Source organism: Myotis yumanensis, unplaced genomic scaffold (genome assembly GCF_028538775.1).
Source record: "Myotis yumanensis isolate MYYU_CA2020_CCGP unplaced genomic scaffold, mMyoYum1.0.hap1 SCAF_3, whole genome shotgun sequence".
Classification (NCBI taxonomy): Eukaryota; Metazoa; Chordata; class Mammalia; order Chiroptera; family Vespertilionidae; genus Myotis; species Myotis yumanensis.
In genome coordinates this window covers 39,068,089-39,087,875 of record NW_027223754.1, presented here as the reverse complement: position 1 = coordinate 39,087,875, position 19,787 = coordinate 39,068,089, and the positions used below count along the sequence as shown (strand labels likewise).

The following is a 19,787-nucleotide window of genomic DNA, read 5'->3' as shown; positions in this document are numbered from 1 at the left end:
CCAAGTATGACTAATAACAGTAACAGAAACACCAGCAGGGGGCAGGTGCTGAAGGAGGCCGTGAGGCAGGGGCAGGGGTTGGCATCGCACACACATAGTCTCTCCTCTTCACAGCATCCCGGACAGGCAGCTGCTATCACCCTCCCTTCCGAGGTGAGGGACTGCGTCGAGGTTCTGGGCTGGATCTGAATCTAGGATCCAAAGCCTGTGTTTGTTCTTACTATATCACACACATTTATTAGGGTGCTCGATAAAGATGAGCCACTTCTAGACCCACTCATTCATATCATCTATTACTTTTCTTAAAGTAAAATAATGTTTATTTGTGTATGTTAAGGGCTGAATTGTGTCCCACTTCTCCCTCCAAAGTCCTATGTTGAAGCCCTAAACCCCGTGTGACTGTATTTGGAGATTGGGTCTTTTAAAAAAGTCACTGAGTTAAAATGAGGTTCTGCGGGTGGGCCTAACCCAACCTGACTGGTGTCCTTACAAGGGAAAACTTGGACACACAGAGAGACACCAGTGGTGCGTGCACACAGAGGACAAGCCCTGGGAGGGCACAGCCAGGAGGTGGCTGTCTGCAAGCCCAGGAGAGAGGCCTCAGGAGAAATCAACCTGCTGATACCTTGATCTTGGACTTGCAACTTCCAGAGAATGAGAAAAAATAAGTTTCTGTTGTTTAAGCCACTTAATCTGTGGTATTTTGTTATGGCAGACTGATATACCATGAAATACAATAATGGTTTAAACACATTCAAGTAGCTCACATTCAAATACTTCTAAACCCCTTCTGAAAATAGGCGCACGTCCTGCCTCAGCAACCTTAACCTACACTTAGAGCATGTTTTCATAACTACTGATTATTTCTGAAAGGGCGGGGAGCGGTGCACGGTCTTTAAGCACATATGTAACAGAGATTTGTTTTTTAACTGTCAATATTAAAGTCCATTCATCTCTTTTTACCTCATCTAACCAGAGAAATCACAAGCAGGGATGCCACGGGTGATAGAAATATGCACTACTGCACAGCACGCTGCATAATTTAAACTTCCTGGCCCGAACTACTGCCCATCCGTAGGTAAAATCATCTTCAAATCATAGCTTGGAGGCTAGTTAATGCCATGGCCGGTTGTTGAAAAGTATGCTCTAAATGGTTTGATTGTGTGCCTCTCCCAACCCCAGCCAAGACATGTGATCCACCTCTGGTCCCACACACAAAAGAACCACATCCGGAGACTCCAACCTGGGAAGGAGGCGCCTGTGGTCCCCAGAATACAAAGAGGGCTGAGGCACACTCCTGCCTCTTCCGCCGAGCTCCCGCTGCTTTCCTTTGTTACGGGGAGATTCTGTTTTCTCAGTAAAAAGCTCAAACAAAGAGTTCAAGTGCCCTCTGCAGCATAAACAGTGTTCTGCCAGACACCCTCTGCTAGACACCTGCAAGGCCAGACGCGGGAAGATGAGGGAGGACGAGGGGCGCTCTGGGCCTTTGGGCCGCAGTTATTTCAGTGTCACCACTTAAAAACCTGACAGCGCTCTGCAAATCAAGCCGTCCAGGAGGAAGAACTGGCACACAGGTTTGCCCAGAGGCCAGCCTCAGCCTCTGGGTTATGTGAAGGGAAGTACTGGAACAGAAAACAGCTACCTAGATAACACACTATAAAAAGATAAAACAAAATAACCCCGACACCTTTTACTTAAAAGAGTGTCTAAAGAATGAGTGATTTCTGTTTCCAGGGAAGGTAAGAGATTGAAAAATCCTATTTAGTCTTGAGCTTTCCCTCCAGCCTTTGTGATTCCTGCGCTGAGGCAATGAACCAGCACAGAAGCTGCAGATAAAGCCATCTGCAACCCAAGGACACGTTAATGTAAAGGATGTGAAGGGCACAGTAACGGAAGGCAGTTTTAACACCAGCAACAGAACCAGTTCGTGTCAAACATTCTGCCAAGGGTTGATGTTAAATTTAAGATCTTTTAAATACCTAAAAGTCCTATAATCTATCCTGGGTCACTCCTTGGGGAAATACCTCATTGTGGTTTGTGATCCTTTCATTATTAAGAGAGTTTAGAATTGTATCCCAGAGTTGATACAAAGTGACACACAAGCCTTAAAAACTAAAAATGACTGTCAACATAATTAGATACTTGGCATTTCACCATAGTAAGCTCAAGGAATTTAATTTCCATTTGGCTCAATTCAGTCACTAATATTGAGTGCGTACCATATGCAAGGCACTGTGGATCATTCAAATGCAGACCAGGCACTGGTACTACCTGCCTACGTATTGCAATCTTTTGAGAAAGATGAGCCTGTTTGTAAATCTGGGTCTAATCTAGAGCCAGGTGTCAACTGCTGACTTAATATTCAATGAACATAAAGTGGATACCAGTGCAAAAACTGTATCTCCTGTAATGGAGTTGAATGAAACCAGGGTCTTCCTAATGTGATCTCTGCCCTGAAATCAACCTAGCTTTTTTTTTTTTCTAAACAAAGTAAAGACAATTTTATAACATTTCAACTTATAGTGACAAGTAAAATATAATCTCTCTTTTGCTCGGACTGAATGGCATCACTAAAAAAAGTTCTTAGAAAGGACTATCACCACCGGGTCCATTTTGAAGAAGACATATAATAACTGTGTGTGTGCCCATGCGTGCACACCCTGTGTTTTCTGGCCTACAACATAAGAAGTCATGTCACTAGGACACACAGATAGGCTCCAAATCACACATGTCCCACCTCTCCCCTCTCCCACTTACTAGAGTAACGTGGGCACTGTATCATATCAGGTCTCCATCTAGCCACCCAGATCATTAAGCTAGATAACACCAGTTTCCTTTTCCTATACCTCACTTTCCACCATTTGTAATAATAATAATAATAATAATAATAATAATAATATCCTCTCTCTAAAAACCTTAGAGGGAATATAATGGAGATTAATGATAGAGCCACTACAAAGAGATTTGAGTTCCTTATAGGGAAGAACTACTAGTGTATAAATAGAAGGCATAATTTCTGCTATTCAAATGCCAAAGTAAAAATAAAGCAAATCTATTAACATGCACAAAATTAAATCACAGGGCAATTTGTTTTTAGTAATGGGGAGGCCAACAAATCAAATTAACGCTAAGTTTGAAGTAATTCACTTTTTTACCTAAGTCTCTTAACTATAAAACATGAACAAGGTTTTTTAAATCCAAGATTAAGACAAACAAGGAGTCAGTATCTTTTATACTATTCTTCGCTTCGAGGTCACGATGTCAACTTTTCATTAGATTTGTTCATATAATTTTACTTGAAATCACCGCTCAGAGCTCTGTTTCTATCTCCTGAGGATTCATTTGGAGCATCCAATTATGATGACTCAAGGCAGAATGAACCCTTATTTAGTAATAATAATGATCTCCATGAACAGAAATCCTTCTAACCTAACCCCTTGGCATCCCACTTTGAGCAGTAACATTCCCTTCCTGTTAGTGAATGTGACGACCAAAACTAAGCCGAACCTAAGAAAGCCAGCATTTCTTGAGCACCTGCTAGGTTCTCACTACCCTGTGAGGCCACGTCAGATGCCAGGTTCCAGGAAGGCCTTGCCACAAACCCAGGAGACAGGCATTATCGGCCCCCTTTTCTAAGGGAACTGAAAGTTCAAAATTTCATTCAAGAAGGCAGAGCCGGTGAAGCGAAGAGCTTGGATTCATGAAGAATCCAAGTGAAAAAATTCCTTCCAGACGGCTTCTACAAAAACACTGCCAATTTTAAAGTCTACACATTTATTTTCCCCAACCTGCAAGGAAGGAGTCACGAGCAGGTGACGCAAATGTGTACTAGTGCATACCACACAGCACAATTTAAACTCCCTGAATCAAATTACTGTCCGTTTGTAGGTACTATCATCTTCAAATGATGGCTTGGAGGGTGGTGGATGCTATGGCCAGGGCATGCATTTTGAAAACTGTGCTCTGCATGTTTCAACTGTGGGCCTCCTACAGCGCAGACTGGATGTGTGGTGTTAGCTCCCCTGCCACCACTTCAAAGGGAGATGGGACCAACTGGAAGATGAGTAAAACTTCCTTTAAGTAATCCCTTGCTTCACTGACATTGTCTTTTTTAATATATTTTTATTGATTTATTTTTAGAGCGAGAGGAAGGGAAAAGGGAGAGAGAGGAAAAAAAGAACATCGATATGAAATCAAGACATCTATCAACTGTGTCATGCATCCCCCCTACTGGAGATGGAACCCGCAAGACTCCTAGGCATGTGCCCTGACTGGGAATCAAACCAGCAACCTTTCAGTGCATGGGATGAAGCCCAACCAAGTCATACTAGCCAGGGCAGACATTGCTTGGTTTTAATAACTTCTTTTGAATTATTTTGGCTCAGGGGAATTTTAATACATTTTATCAAAAGAACAAAAAAAAAAAAAGAAAGAAAGAGAAACCCAGAATTACGCTAGATTCTATATGAAGGCAAACATTCTTCTTATTCAGCTGTTGAACTGAAAACATTTCCTAGTAATGTCTTTCTAAAGACACAGGGCAGCCAACACACCTTAGCATTGAGAGGGCACACAGACAGGGCACTTCTAAAGAGCTGTTCTTCACTCCGCCACTCGCCGCTGCGAATTATGCACCTCAGCGTGTTTATGAATAGAATTCCCAGTACGAGAGCAGCGATTAGTTTCTTAAGAATAGAGAGACATGGTAAATGTCATGAGGAAAGTCCGTCCCACCATCCAACCATCTGGTTACGAAAGGCACCCTCCTGGCCAGTAAGTACCTTTCTCTGGGTATGTTTACCGAGAGCTCCGCACCCGAGCGTCAGCAGCATGCAGTACCCAGCACTGGGCAGGTAGAGGACTCTCTCGGCCACCACGAAGCCCACGCGGAAGAACAGGTTACTTGCGGGGAGAAACGGGATAACCAGGAATGCCAGGCCCAGCGTGAGGATCCTGGAAAGTGAGAGGAACGGAGATGGCTATTTGTAGCTATCACAAGAAAATGTGCTACTCAACATTAAAATAATAGCGAAGGCTTTTTTTTCATGCCATCCATTGAGAAAAGGTATTCTCAGCAGCAAAACGCTGTCATCAGTAGAGAGGGTTTAGCCTGGCAACATTAAAAGAAGTAAAAATCTTACAGAGGCACTTAGCATCAAGCACAAGGATAAAACTTACAAGTCACACGATTCATAACAATGAGGTTAGAATGACTCTATTTGTGAGGCCTTATTCATTCATCTACTCCTAACACATCTCAAACCATGTAGTTCCTATATAAACTACATTAGACTAATTGGGGCCAGTGGATATTGGCCCCAATTAGTCTAATGTAGTTTACATAGGGAAAAAAATCCCCCTACAAACTTAACAGGTATAATACTAATTAATTAGTTCAGACTTTATAAAATCTGAAATAAACTAATATCATTTTGGGGGTTACAACCCCACAAATTTCAGTCAAGTAGAAGAAGGCTGGGCCTAGGCTATCATTTCTAATGTCCCATATGATACAAGAGGATGAATTGGGAAACGGGGTCAAATTTGCTGGCTCCTTCCTGGACCCTGTGCCTACAGTATGTTAAAAATAAAATCTAATTGCACATGTACAAGTGAACTGGGGCGAAAGTTTGTCGACCTTTAGAATTACGAACCAATTTAAAACACAGGTAAACTTGAACCTTAATTTATTTTGAGAAATTACTAATCTAAATCCATACATACTTATATGTAAAGGAAATCATTTTAAATAGTTTTCCTTCTCACGAAACACATTTGTTATTCCTCCAATTTTATTCTCAATAAGCTTCCCCTCCCCACCCTTTTTTTTTTTTTTGTGAGAAAAGAATAGTCTCTTTGGGGCAGCAGTTTATTTTGTACCAAACAACAACAGAAAGAATCACTAGGGCATCCACCAGGGTTTTCTGAAGAACTGTGAAATAACCGGCACAGCACACATCAATTACACTCTCTGTTCTGACCATAAATTACTCTTTACCACCTACCGAGAAAAGGATCTCAAAATGCTACGTACTTCAGGGGGAGGGGGAGATAAGGCAGTCATCCATACCCCCTCCTCCAAGTTCACTCCCCACCAGTTGAAGCCAGCGCTGGATTCGGAATGGGTGAACTCCTCCTCGTCATAAATATGCGTTGGAAATAAATGTCCTCAGACACGACTTCCACAAAATCGTTAAAATGAACAGTGATGGATTTAGCAAAATGCTTTTGACTTAACCCAGGGTGGAAGTTAAAACTCGGCGCTGTCTCTTACCTTCTCCTGTGACTGTCTGCAGAGCACAGGGCTTGGCATATCAGGCCAATTAGGCAGAACCAGAGTGCTGCCAGTGCAATTACCCTCCAGTCCCCGGCGGACTTAATGAGGGGGATGCAGCCCATTGACCAATCAAAACACAGCCACCAGGGGCACAGCAGCAGCCAGGCATTCAAGGAATAGTAGTAATTATAGTTTATGGCCTGTCAGTCAAAAGGAAAACAAACATTTACTTAATACTAAACTTGAAAATATACCTATGTTCCCTAACTTCACTTCTGAGGCATCCACAGGCTTCTCTTCCAGGAGAGCAGTTGTAGAAAATAAAATGCTGCCACTTTCGACCCTGGGTGAGGGGCACTAATTTGCAATGTATTAAATGCATTGAGATTTTGAGAGAAAAATGCAGCGTAGCCGCCAGACTCTGCTCTACAGTTCTTCCATTTCTGATCAGTCTATGTCCCCCCATTTACGTAGTGAGGCCCGAAGTCTGTGACCCAGGAAATCTGAGGCCCAGGGGTCACCTATGTGCCGTAAGCACAGGATTCTATGCTGTTTCTCTTGATTTCGGTCTCTATGAAATGCACTGCTCTGTGAAAGCACTGACACCCTTGCCTTCAGATAAAGCCAACCTTTGCAATAAAGAGAGTCTTGACACCATTAGACTTTTAAAGATACCACTGATATTGCTGTATTTCATCTTAACCCCGCCATGCCAATTTCCTTTATAACAAAAGTCTGGGAATTCGGAGACACTAACGAGGCTGGTGAGAAACCTGACGTTAGAAGGAACCACTCAATTTTGATTAGAGTGGAAATACAGGGGGCTTCCACCTCCTCAGTCCCCTGATCAAAGCCTGGTTTCAACCTGGAATGTCCTTCGTGACGGCAAACAAACACGGACGGGTTCCATTTATTACGGACTTTGTGGGTGTGCTGGGGGTGAGAGGCGGAGGAGGGGTAAAGGACCGGGGAACTGGGTGGACACACTCAGAACTCACCCTGACCACCACGCTGTCGGCAAAGGACGCAGGGTTGTCCACCTCGGTGAAGGGTGGCGGGCCGGTGCCCATGATTTTCCAGCGCACGTAGAGCACCCCGGCTCCCCCCACGGCCAGGAGGGTCATTCTGAAGAGGAGACCCCCATTTCTGAGCACGCCAATGTACTGCAAAGACACCGCAAAGCCCCCGATGTCACAGATTTTCAAACAGAAGTGTGGCCCAGCCAGGTACAATTGTGCAGCAATTCTACCTGAACTGTGCTGACACTGTGCTTTAAAAGGCTGGCTATTTTAGAATTCAGACTCACAGGAAGAACTTTGAAAATGGCATTTTAAATCAGCTGGTACTTGACATTTTCCATGTCAGGGTTGGACACAAAAAGCACATACTCACCTCTAATGACTTGTCCTTGTGTAGTACCTTCTGGACAATTTCCAGAACATTTAATTTGCCTATCACCAAGATGTCAAAGACTGCATTCAAACCCTAAGGAGGCAAAACAAGGCAATCAATGATGTGGGCACCTAACTCTGATTAGGTAGCAATTATACTGCACGATTATATTGGTAAATCTAGGTAAGGAATATAGTGGATTAGGTAATTATGGCAGACTTCCTCAGCTCTTGGAAAAACCACCATTGTTCCTATGAAATTAGCTCATGGTAATATATTATATCAAGTTTATTAGCTAGTAAATTCCTGTTAGTCATAATTTCATAGTCAGCATGTTAGAATACTGTAAGATTTGGGATAACTAGAAATTTGGACCTCCTCAAAGGTTGTTCCTTCCCCCCCTTTTTTTCTTTACACTAAGAGGGTCCCTTAATTGATATAACAGAGTGGTTATGTGGCAGTTATTATGCCTAAAACGACAAAGGCAGCCATCAGCCTCAGAAACCCAGCCACATAAGTAAAGACACCTCAGGAACCCCAGGTGCTGACTGACTTTGGCAAGTGCAGCAGAAGCAGGAGCAGAACAAGTACAAGGGTCTCTGATGGGCCGTTGGAGATCCCTCAGCTTCAGACTCCTAATTATCCACCAGCTTGCTATACTCCTTTTCTTTTTTGTAATCCTCACCCAAGGATATATTTTACTGATTTTAGAGAGAGGGGAAGTGGGGGGCAAGGAGAAAGAGATAGATAGATAGATCAGTTGCCTCCCATACACATCCCGACTGGGGATTGAACTCGCAACCTGGGTATGTGCCCTGACCAGGAATCGAATTGGCAACCTTTTGGTGCACAGGATGATGCACGCTCCAACCAGCTGAGTCACATGGGTCAGGTGCAGCTTTCTGTTCCTGCCCAGCACACAGCCAGGCTGCATTTCTCAGCCTCCCCTGCAGCTACATGCAGTCATGGGACTGAGTGTCAGCCTATGGAATGTGGGCAGAAGTGACAGCGCCCCATCTTGGAGGTTTGGTTATAAACCTGGACACCCTCCACCACTCGGTTTCCCCTTCCCACTGGCTGTGACGGAGACGATGAGGATACTCACTGAAGACGGCAGAGGCTCCGCCAGCCTGGGCCACTGTACAGAGGACAGTACCTCTGTCACGAGAAGCCCTGGCCACAACGGCCAGGTGAGTGATAAAAATGCCGATTCTGTGATGCCACTGGGTTTTGAGAGTGAGATACTGTAGCTCTACCTATGCTAACAGCTTCCAATACCACCATGACAATTTCTTTCTAGCACAGGGGTCCTCCAACTACGGCCCGCAGGCCACATGCAAATACAAATATTGTATTTGTTCCCATTTTGTTTTTTTACTTCAAAATAAGATATGTGCAGTGTGCATAGGAATTTGTTCATAGTTGTTGTTTTTTTAAACTATAGTCCGGCCCTCCAACAGTCTGAGGGACAGTGAACTGGCCCCCTGTTTAAAAAGTTTGAGGACCCCTGTTCTAGCAGGTGAGGGCTGCATCTGCAGCTATTACACCTGTAGTTCGTTACAGGCTGAAGGCCAGATGAGCCTTGGATTCTATTGTCTGCGTTGCAATGGTCTTCCCACCGTTGTCACTGCTGCAGGAAACATCATCTAGCACAGTGGTTCTCAACCTTGGCTGCACATTAGAATCACCTGGGAATCTTTTTAAAATCCTGATTTCTGGGCCTCATCCTCCAGAAATTCTGTTGCTTTGTTACTAATGTCGTGGCGCCCCCCCCCCCCCCCCCCCCGGCCCCATAACAAAGAAACAGAATTTCCAGAGGATGAGGCCCAGAAATCAGGATTTTAAAAAGATTCCCAGGTGATTCTAATGTGCAGCCAAGGTTGAGAACCACTGATCTAGCAGAACTCTGCCCAATCTGGATACAGTGGTCAGAATACACACGGCGTATTTGGATCACACTGCCCCTAAATGACTTGCGTCTTTTTAATATGGGGCTTCGTGGCAAAGATCATAAATCATCAGAAGCCAGTGGTGATTCGTGGTTTTCAGAGCAAGGATGACATTCCTACTTAACCCTCTCCCAGAAATGCTGGGAGCCATTCATTATCCAATACACGGGCCAGTGCTGGATTAATCATTTCAAGAATCCTGATTTCATTCACCCAAGCGACACACGATTTAGTGGGTCACAGGAGGCCATTTCTGCCGGGGCGTGAACTATTTTCTAGGAGGCAGGGCTCCCTGTTGAGCTGCTGCCGTCACTGTCTTTTCACACCGTTTGTGCTTCTGCCTGTGAGCTGTAGGACAGTCACCACGGGTGACGGGGCCTTGCCGTCAGGGGCACCGAGCCGAACACACGTTTGGCCCTCCCTTCTCCTTCCCACTTAAATGTATCATCAAAACGTCCACATCCTCAAAATGTCCACATTCTTATCAAATTTTTGAGAACAGCTAAATTTCACCATATCCTTTTTCACATAAATTCAAACTGTAATGGGAGTCCCCGTGGGTCCTTGTTAAGTGGAGATTGGGATGCAGCAGTCCTGGTGTGGGGTCTGAAACCTAAATTTCCAGTAAGTCCCAGGGGATGCTTATGCTACTGGGCCTCAAACCACACCCTGAGGAGCACGGGTTCAGAGCGGTGGTTCTCAAGAGGATGACTTGCCCCTCGGGGACGCGTGACTATGTCGGAGACACTTTCTGTTGTTACAACTGAACGGGTCCTACTGGAGTGCATGGAGGCCAAGGATGCTGCTAAACATCCTACAGAGCACAGGACAGCCCTCCATAAGACAAAAGATCTAGCCCTCGCTGGTTTGGGTCACTGGATAGAGTGTCAGCCCGCAGACTGAAGGGTCATGGGCTTGATTCTGGTTAAGAGTATGTACCTTGGTTGCAGGCTCGATTCCCCGGCCCTGGTTGGGGTGCCTGTGGGAGGCAAATAATCGATGTATCTCTCACATCAAGGTTTCTCTCTCTCTGTCTCTCCCTGCCCCTACCACTCTCTCTAAAAACTGATGGGAAAATATCCTTGGGTGAGGATTAACAAAATAATAGATCCAGCCCATGCCAGGCCAGCGTGGCTCAGTGGTTGAGCATCAACCTATGAACCAGGAGTCTAGGTTTGATTCCCGCTCAGGGCACATGCCCTGGTTGCAGGCTCGATCCCCAACAGGGGGTGTGCAGGAGGCAGCCGATCAATGATTATTTCTCATCATTGATATTTCTATCACTCTCTCCCTTTCCCTTCTTTTCTGAAATCAAACTCACACACATACACACACACACACACACACACACGCGCGCGCGCACACACACACTAGAGGCCCAATGCATGAAATTCGTGCAAGAGGCTGGGCCCTCGCAGCCCCGGTTTGTCGTTGGGCTGTCTGGTCTAATTAGCATATTACGCTTTTATTATTATAGATATCAAACATACACACACACACACACACACACACACATACACACACACACATATACATATATTAATAATAAAAAGACTTTTAAACAAAGGAAAGAAAAAGATCCAGCCCTAAATGTCAATAATAGCAAAGTTGAGAAACACTGGCTTAGACCAAATTGTTACTTTTAAAAAGTAACTCCTGAAATCCAAGGATGCTGGCACAGTAATTCCTTCTACACCATCTTGTACAGTAGATAGCTAACCTTAACATTATGAACCAAGTCCAATAAAACCACTGATCTTTGCCTGACTTGTGTCAAACCCCAAATAGCTCTGACTGCCTTTTCTTCCCCAAGGTATTCCTACCTGGGCCATTCACACCCCTCACCTTTGTTTTCCATTTCTCTGCCTCTGCTCACATCTCTGATTTCTATCTAGAAATCAGATTCTCTCTAATTCCCTCTAATAATGTGGGGCAGAACACTGGCTAGAATAGAGGAAAAAGGAAAGTGGATTTCAATGCCTCTCCCTTCCAGGGGCTTCAATTCAGATTAGCCATCGGAGGTACGTGCTTCTCCTCCTCAAAGGCCCTTTCACATTTCCAATGGAAGCCAAATATAACATGACCTACACTCAGTACTTCTTTAACCAGGACCAGAAGCATTAATGGGGTCAGCCCACTGTTGCATTTAGGACTGTCCAAATATGAGAGCACCCAAGAAAACCCAAACCGTTCTTTCACCTTTTTCTACGGGACCTCTCCAAGAGGACCAATGGCCACTCTTTAAGAACCTCCCACTCTCCATTCCCACCAGTCGCTAATCATTGTCAGCTGAGACAGCTCATTCCCTGATGCAACACCAGGACTGTGAGAGCACAAGTAATCGGTCCAGAAATGTCTACAACTGCAGGCTGGCAATGGGGTGCAATAGAGGAGGTCACACAGGCAGGGCCGGCTCGCTCTGTCTCTACAGGAGGGGGAAGGGTGTGTTCAGAGCAGGTCTTACCAGCACAGTGATCCCCTGCTCTTTGCACAGCATGGCCACAGCGCCCAGAAGGATGCTCAGCAACACCCAGAATGTAGAATGGGTCCCTTCCTTGTTACCTGCCAATTAAGAGAAACGACAAACATAAAAGTCATACAACCCAGCTCGGTTTTATCAGCGCTAGGAACAAAAATTTGAAGCATGCACCTCATGTTGCCACAATTTAAAACCAGAGTTTGGTCTCTGACAGCATTTCCCTGAAGTTGTGTTAAACCCCTGAATTCCTGATGAGGCGACACCCTCTAAATGTACACACGTCCCCTCTCAAGGTGAACCCTGGCAGGCGCCCAGAGCCTTTGGGAGGCATTGTAACAAAGTCCTGGCCACAAAGACTCTCATCTCACAGTCCCCAAGGGGTAAGTTCCTTCTCCCCAACCTGCTGATCACCTAATAGGCCATTCTGACAAGTTATGTTGAGAACTCCCACTGAGAGCGTAAGCACTGCACCTGGTTGCATAAGGGCTCAGCAGTTACAGCTGCTGTCACCATGGCAGGAGTGATGGGAATGCCTGAGCAGCTGAGAGTCTCTGCTACTGCGATAGAAGGCTGGGCTCTGAGCATCAGGGGGTGTGGACTGGCTCAGACCCCTGACGATGCAGGACCACTGACTGAGGGCTGGCACCCACCTGGCACCAGGGCAGATAAGGGCTGCCATCCTGCATGGGAACTCAAGCATCACTAGGAAGACAAAACATCACCAGAAATGCGAAGGCCGCAGTAGGAAGCTTGAGTGGGGCTGAGCTTGAGTAATCACCCCTGGTCCCTAAATTGCCTTCTGAGGAGGGTGGGCCTGGCTAGACACTGTTTGGTGGGTGGTATCTGCAATCTGGGGGCCAGAGCTGAACTGCTTGGGAGGAGAGGAGAGGAAAAAGGTGGGGTGGTGTTCATCTCTATTCTTCCGTGCTGAGGCCCTCGCCTCCTCATCCAGACAGATGGTGAACAAGCATCTAAGACAGTGGTTCTCAACCTTGGTTGCACATTAGAATCACCTGGGAATCTTTTTAAAATCCTGATTTCTGGGCCTCATCCCCCAGAAATTCTGTTTCTTTGTTATGGGGTGGGGACACAACATTAGTCACAAAGAAACAGAATTTCCGGAGGATGAGGCCCAGAAATCAGGATTTTAAAAAGATTCCCAGGTGATTCTAATGTGCAGCCAAGGTTGAGAACCACTGATCTAAGAAGACACAGCTTTGAGGTGGGGCAAATAAACCTGCGTGGAGGACGAGATCATTAGCCTGCCCGTGTGTCCATGAATCTTGGGTTAGTTTTGCTTAAAACCAGAGCTCCTGGTCTAAATTCCAGCTCTGCATCTACTATGTGACCCTGAGCAAGTTACTATACTCACCGTCTCAGTGACATCGCCTATAAAATGGGGGCAACATTCACGATATATTCCTCATCTGAGAGGGAAATTTTAGATAGAAATATCTGGACATCTATGTTAAAAATTACATAAGTATGCTTGCAAATGCAAAACACATCTCTGGAAAACACACAAGAAGCAACTATATTGGTTTCTGAACAATTTTAAGTAGGAAAATTTGGGTAGGGGAGGAAGTCTTACTTTTCATAGTATAAGCTTTTCTATCTTTAAAATTTTCTTAACTGTGTGCATGCATTAAAAACCATACATCTCAAAAAAACACACAAAACACTTGGTATAGTGTGGGGCCACAAAAAGCATTCAATAATCGTTTGCTGCACACGAATCAGCAAACCTGCCTCAGGTTCCAGGGAGGCGGAATTCCAGGGGGCCGTGAGGCAGTGGTTCAGGCCGTAGCTGCTCAGTCGCCTGGTCAGAAAAATGTGCCCAGCTCATCAGGCAGTGAAAAGATACACTTTGGTTCTCATTAAACTGCTTGATCGGGAAACCAACAAGTAAGTGTGTGGGGAGAGAGGGAAGGAGGAAGGAGAGAGAAGATACTAAAACCAACCCAAGTGTATTTGGCATGGGTGTGTGCCATGATGTAGATCCTGAGTGAAGTGATATAAAAAGTCCTGTGAATGTTTAAGACCCAATCAGCAAAGCCCCAGGATGGAAGTCCTAAAGGATACCCAGGCTTCCTATCCAGGAACAGCCATGGGCTCTGGAGTGGGAGGCCCTCCCAGCCGCACACATTCTCGTGTCAAGACCAGGAGGGTCTCCACCCAGCTGTGCGAACTGTGAGCAGGATTAACTCTCGTGTGACTGACACGCACTCTGGCGTTGGCAGGCTACCGGGGGCCCAGGCGACTCATTGGGAAATGTTCTCATTCACAAACAGGCTCCAGTAGCAGGAGACATTTGGGAATCAAGCAGAAAGGATGCATGGGCTAGCTAGTATTTTCTGAACTTCCCATGTTTTCTTCAGAATCTCTGTATATAAAATTTCCTGGTTTAATGTACAAAGAGGCAGAATAAATATAATACAAAACAATGTTATTTGACTTCTATAGTTGAGGCACTTTTAAGGCTCTCCACAGGCCAACTGACTAGCAGCAGCGCCTCATCAACTTGGATTCCATTGTCTCATAAAACACAATGAACCTTTATCCTACTGCCTACTGGATGAAGGTGACCCTCCGGAGAGTAATGGCATTTAAGGCTTTGTGACCTGGCCACATAAAACCTCTCTAGCTTTTCGGGGTCCCCCATGATCAGTTCTCCTTGACTACAATGCCCCTGGCAAAACCCAAGCCATTTTATACAGCTGTTAAATATCACTGAAGCCGCGAAACTCCATCCATGCCCACCAGGTAGCGTCCTTTCTCAATTCACCAGTTTTACTCCACAGTTAAAAAGCAAATGGGCCTACTGTGTGCATGTCTGGTGCCCCTGAGAGCAGCATCTGTCTTACCTACCTCTGTGCCCCTAATTGACACCCTACATCAGCTACAGCATCCCACACTGCCCCTATCACAGCCTATCCCTACATTCTTCACAGTTTGTTACAAATACTTGATTTTCTTCATTTTCCCCAAGACAGGGATCTCCCAACTTCAGCACTACTACTTGGGCTGGTTAATTCCTTGTGCGGGCTGCTCTGTGCATTGCAGGATGTTTATTAGGACCCCTAGCTTCTCTCCATTAGATGCCAGTAACATTCTCAGCCTTCAGTTGTGACAAGCAAAAACATCTCAGATTTTGACAAATGTCCCGGGGACAGAGGAAAAGAAATGAGATCTCTGTCCTAAACCAGTGCTACTCTCAATGTGTGGCCCACGGACCTGCCCTTGGATCCTGTTGGAAACAGACTCTCAGGCCCCACCCAGATCTGCAGAATCAGAAACTGGAGGGTGGAGCCCAGCAATTGGCCCTTTAACCAGGCCTCCAGGTGATCCTGATCTAGCTAAAGCTTGCCTGCCCCTGAAAAGGCAACAAGTGGTCAGCGAATGAAATAACTGTCCACTATCTACCAAAAGGGGCAATAAGCCCACAAATCACAGAACCACAATGTAGTAAAAGTTGGAGTAGTGCTTCTCTGAGGTTTTGCAATAACCTCTTTTGCAGTGATGGCAGAATAGATATAATACAAAACAATGTTATTTGACTAGTATAGTTGAGGCCAGCAGGGGGCCACCTGGCCTTCCCTTCAGTACCTTCGAGATGGGTGGGTATTAACTTTGTATGGTAACAGCCCATTTTGTCTTTTAAACTGTTGGCTGTTAGCATATTCTTTCTTAGAGTGAAAATATGCAAACAACTGTCTCTTTCTGGATGTTTCTTCAATTTCAGTGATTATTAAATATCAAGGTCACATCTCAATAGTGACAATATCAGATCAAAGACAGAATTTCAGGGTTTAGTTATAAAGCAAGTGATGACTTCACATTCAGAAAACCACTTAGACCACCACTGCCCAGAAACATGGGCATTAGCGTTAACGAGAGCCTGAAATTCACCCAGTTACTACTGACATGTTTTAACAGCAAAACACTCACCTGATACTGAAGAGTTCAGTATAAAAAAGACTGTAAAATATTTCTTAAAACTTTTACACTGGTTACATGTTGAAATCAGTCATTGGGCTAAATAAAATGTATTGTTAAAATTCATCTCACCTATTTCTTTTTATAATGTGGCCAGCACAAACTTTTAAATTACATGTATGGCTCATGCATTTCTACTGCACAGCACTGTCTACATCATGTGATCAAAGATCCAGCTCAGAGATGAAATGACTGACACAGGGCTATGTCTGTATTCCAAGTCTGCCTTTGAAAACAGGAAATGTGAAATGATTTTGCCTATCTGAATCCAACTCTTTCCCCCCCGATTAGCCATTTGATATTTTATCAGGAGTCATAAGACTAAGCATTCACATGCATTTCAGTTTTTCCAGAATCTGAACTGGAAACTTAAGTAATATTTATCAACTATTTTATGTCAATCAAAAGGGTTTCTTTACGGGTGTGTGGCAGGTATGTGCATGATAACCCATGGCAAGTGGTTCCAGTACAGGCGGTGAACAAGAAAGGACACATAGAGATTAAACGATCTACTGGGAAGCCGGTCCTGAGTTTGGGGACCACCCATCCTAATGGACTTCTGGCAATACAACCTGCTGTGGTATAGTTTTACCCATGGATTTTCCCAAATTAAGATTTTGTTTGAGTCTCTATTTGTCAAAGTGACAAATGCTAATATACAAGGTGACTAACTGCCAATATACAGCATTATCTTGATGAATTTGGACTGTTTTTGTGACTATGTTCTTATTTAGTGACTAATGCAAACCAAACTTATTTCCAAACTTGAGCATTTTAATAAGACAATTGAAACAGATAGTGGTAGGCTACCTTGTGTATGGTTGGCACTCAATAAATATCTGTTCCATCAGTACTTTTACTTATTTCCATGTCTACCAGAATTCTTATTTAATTATCATATTTGTTAAGCAATTTAACTTTTTGGTAGTTTAATACCAAAAAGTTAACAATTTGTTTAATGTAAACAAATATAGCCCAAAGTCAAGTCTTTGCACTTTTAATTTAGTCTTTGAAATGCCTCACAATGGAAAATTCTTCACTGTGTGATTCTTTTTAAAAAAATCAATTTTAAAAAATTATATAAGGGATATTAAAAAGGCATAAGAGAAATGGACTATTTTAATTTTAAATTTGGAAATAACTGTAAAAACAGTAAGAATAAATCCTGAGAGGCAGGTGTGGTCTCCAGTAGTTGCATTTATGTATATTTTTATTAAAATAAATCTCCCCCAAATAGGGAATTCTAACTGGTGCATTGCTCTACAGCATTCTCCATCTCACTTCCATTCAGTCTGCTACCTTTTGAGTTCCCAGGAGAAGAGAAAAAAAAACCTGCAAGCTCTTTTTACACCATGAGACATCTCCTATCACTTAAGAAGACAACTTGCTCTAAGATAATCATGCAGCATAGGAAACATCAACAGTTTATGATCCAGAATTTAATAGAGACAGGCCTAGAAAACATTTTCCTTGTTTCTGTATATGTCTCTACCATCTAAGATAATTCAATCACTTAGGTAAATGGAGGCAAAGATTAATGGAGTACAGGGAGCAAGGGCTGGGGTGGGGGTGGGGGGAAATACAATAATGCACTCACCAATGGAAAGATACTTGTCAGTGCTAACACCCACAAGTGCCAACAGATGTGATTCATTTAATGAAGCACGTGCCTCGGATTTGGCACTATTTTCCAGTGGGAAGATCTTTCAGAAAAAGCACCGCATTATACCAGCTATCCTCTTCACCACTCAATGCCTGGCATCTCCGCCGCCTTGAAACTGGCACGTCGTGTTGCGTGTGGGAACCACGCCACCCTGACAGGTGGCCCCGACTCTCTTTGCCAGAGCGACACAATGAGCATCAGATTCTCTGTCCAAAACTTGGAGCCAACTAAGCAGTGCTTCCCCCCAGAGAATGAAAGAAGTCGGGCACTGCCGTTCTAAAATACAGGACCATTCTGGGGAAATCGAGACATGCAGAAACCAAAGGAACACGAAGGCCGAGAAAAGAGAACACACATGAATACTGCTGTCACAATTCAGTTGGCAAGTACCCCAAATCCAAAAACAAGAGGCCTACGCTGTGTGACTTACTCAATTGACCTATTTTTTTTAAAGTTAGCATGATTCTAAGTCAAAGAAAAAGAGATGTCTTAAATCAGAACAAAAATATGAGGAAATGTTAGCTCAAGAGTAAGAGTTATTCTATTTCAGCTGCCTGAACTATGATAAGGAGAGCAATATAGCAAATAAAGTTTAAGAATTTAAAACAACTGAGATTTAAGATCTGGTCTTTTACAATGGATCAGAATTTAAAATGGCTGTTCTAGTTATGTAGCAAATTCATTGCCCCCCACTAAGATTCTCTCCTCCCCACTATAAGTCAGACTAATTAAATTTCTCTTCATAGTTCTCACTTCCATGAAATAAGTATTTTAAGGTATCAATTCTGAAAAATTGTTTTGGTCATTCTAGCAAGTTTATCGTGCAGAGAGATTATGCTCACAATCCCAAGTATGAGGTATTAAGAGAGAGAGAAATACTGAAAAGATGTCATATCATAAGAAAAATACTTTTTGTTTTGGGCATTCAGAAATAATAACTAGTGCATCATCGACTTCATTTGACTTAGTGTTTTTCCTTTTTATGAGAAAATGTATGCTTCCTTTATAAGGAAACTTCTTTTTTTTTTTTTGAAAAAGGATTCTGTTTCAAAAGATCTTGCTTAGAGATACTCAAGTTAAGCACACACCCACAAAAGGTCAGACAAATGTTATGTGTGTAGATTTTTTTCATTTTATAAAAACCCCAGGATTCTGGAGGTTAGTACAGAATGGCTTGTTAATAAACTCAGGCAGTTAAAAGTTGTCCTGAGGTTTACAATACAAGCATCGCATCTATAAAGAAAGCTAATGAGGTTATCAAAAAAATATATATCCTCTGAAAGAGCTTTTGAACTAGTTCCATCATTAATTTCAGAGTACTCAATATTTTGTTTCCTTATAAAAAATATTAACTCTGTTTCTCTGCAAAAACCTTTCTTGAACTTCAAATTTATATGCAACTAACATTAGGCCTTTCTTTGAATTTATGTTCAGATCCAAGAAGAACAAAGACCAGGTCACTTTAAACATAAGTTTAAATAATAAATAGCATTAGTATTTGTATTCAATAAACGCTGGGCTGAACTTCCACCAGAAGAGCTTTGAGTCCCAGTGGAACACTTGCAAACATGTGGACAACACGAGCAACTGGCCCAAAGACTCCTCATTGCCATGGCGTGTTTACCCACCCCCCCTCCCCCCCGGGTCTTTTACAGCCCACACTGACTCGAGGGGGCAAAATAAAAATGTGTGACTACTGTTTGCGACATCTCAAAGTCCAAATGGAAATATACACACCCAATGTCCATCAGTATCAAGGACTCTCCTCTGTCTGACTCAAAGAAATTTAAGAGTAGATGAAAAAAATTAGTAATATAAAACGAATTACCATATGATCCAGCAATTCTACTTCATGGTATTTACCCAAAGGAAACAAAATCACTATCTCGAGTCGACACATGCACCATGTTCACCGCAGCATTATTTACAATAGCCGAGATATGGAAATAACCTGTGTCCCACTGACAGACCCACGCATAAAGAAAATGTGGCACATATGCCAAATGGAATATTATTTATCCATAAAAAAGG

The 19,787-nt window shown here is 43.6% G+C and overlaps 1 protein-coding gene across 3 annotated transcripts in view; it reads right to left on the bottom strand.

Annotated features, from left to right (window-relative positions):
* The window catches only part of TMTC4 (transmembrane O-mannosyltransferase targeting cadherins 4), a 62,049-nt gene that overhangs the window by 22,857 nt on the left and 19,405 nt on the right, over window positions 1–19,787 (bottom strand). For 2 of the 3 annotated variants that reach the window (XM_070408644.1, XM_070408645.1), the window contains exons 6-11: window positions 12,083–12,180; window positions 7,670–7,762; window positions 7,276–7,440; window positions 6,275–6,477; window positions 4,782–4,953; window positions 4,554–4,685 (exon numbers count right to left, since the gene is read on the bottom strand). In XM_070408644.1, the coding sequence (XP_070264745.1) occupies window positions 4,554–4,685; window positions 4,782–4,953; window positions 6,275–6,477; window positions 7,276–7,440; window positions 7,670–7,762; window positions 12,083–12,180 (863 nt within the window). The remainder of the gene's footprint in view (window positions 1–4,553; window positions 4,686–4,781; window positions 4,954–6,274; window positions 6,478–7,275; window positions 7,441–7,669; window positions 7,763–12,082; window positions 12,181–19,787) is intronic. The other variant, XM_070408646.1, reaches the window with a different exon arrangement.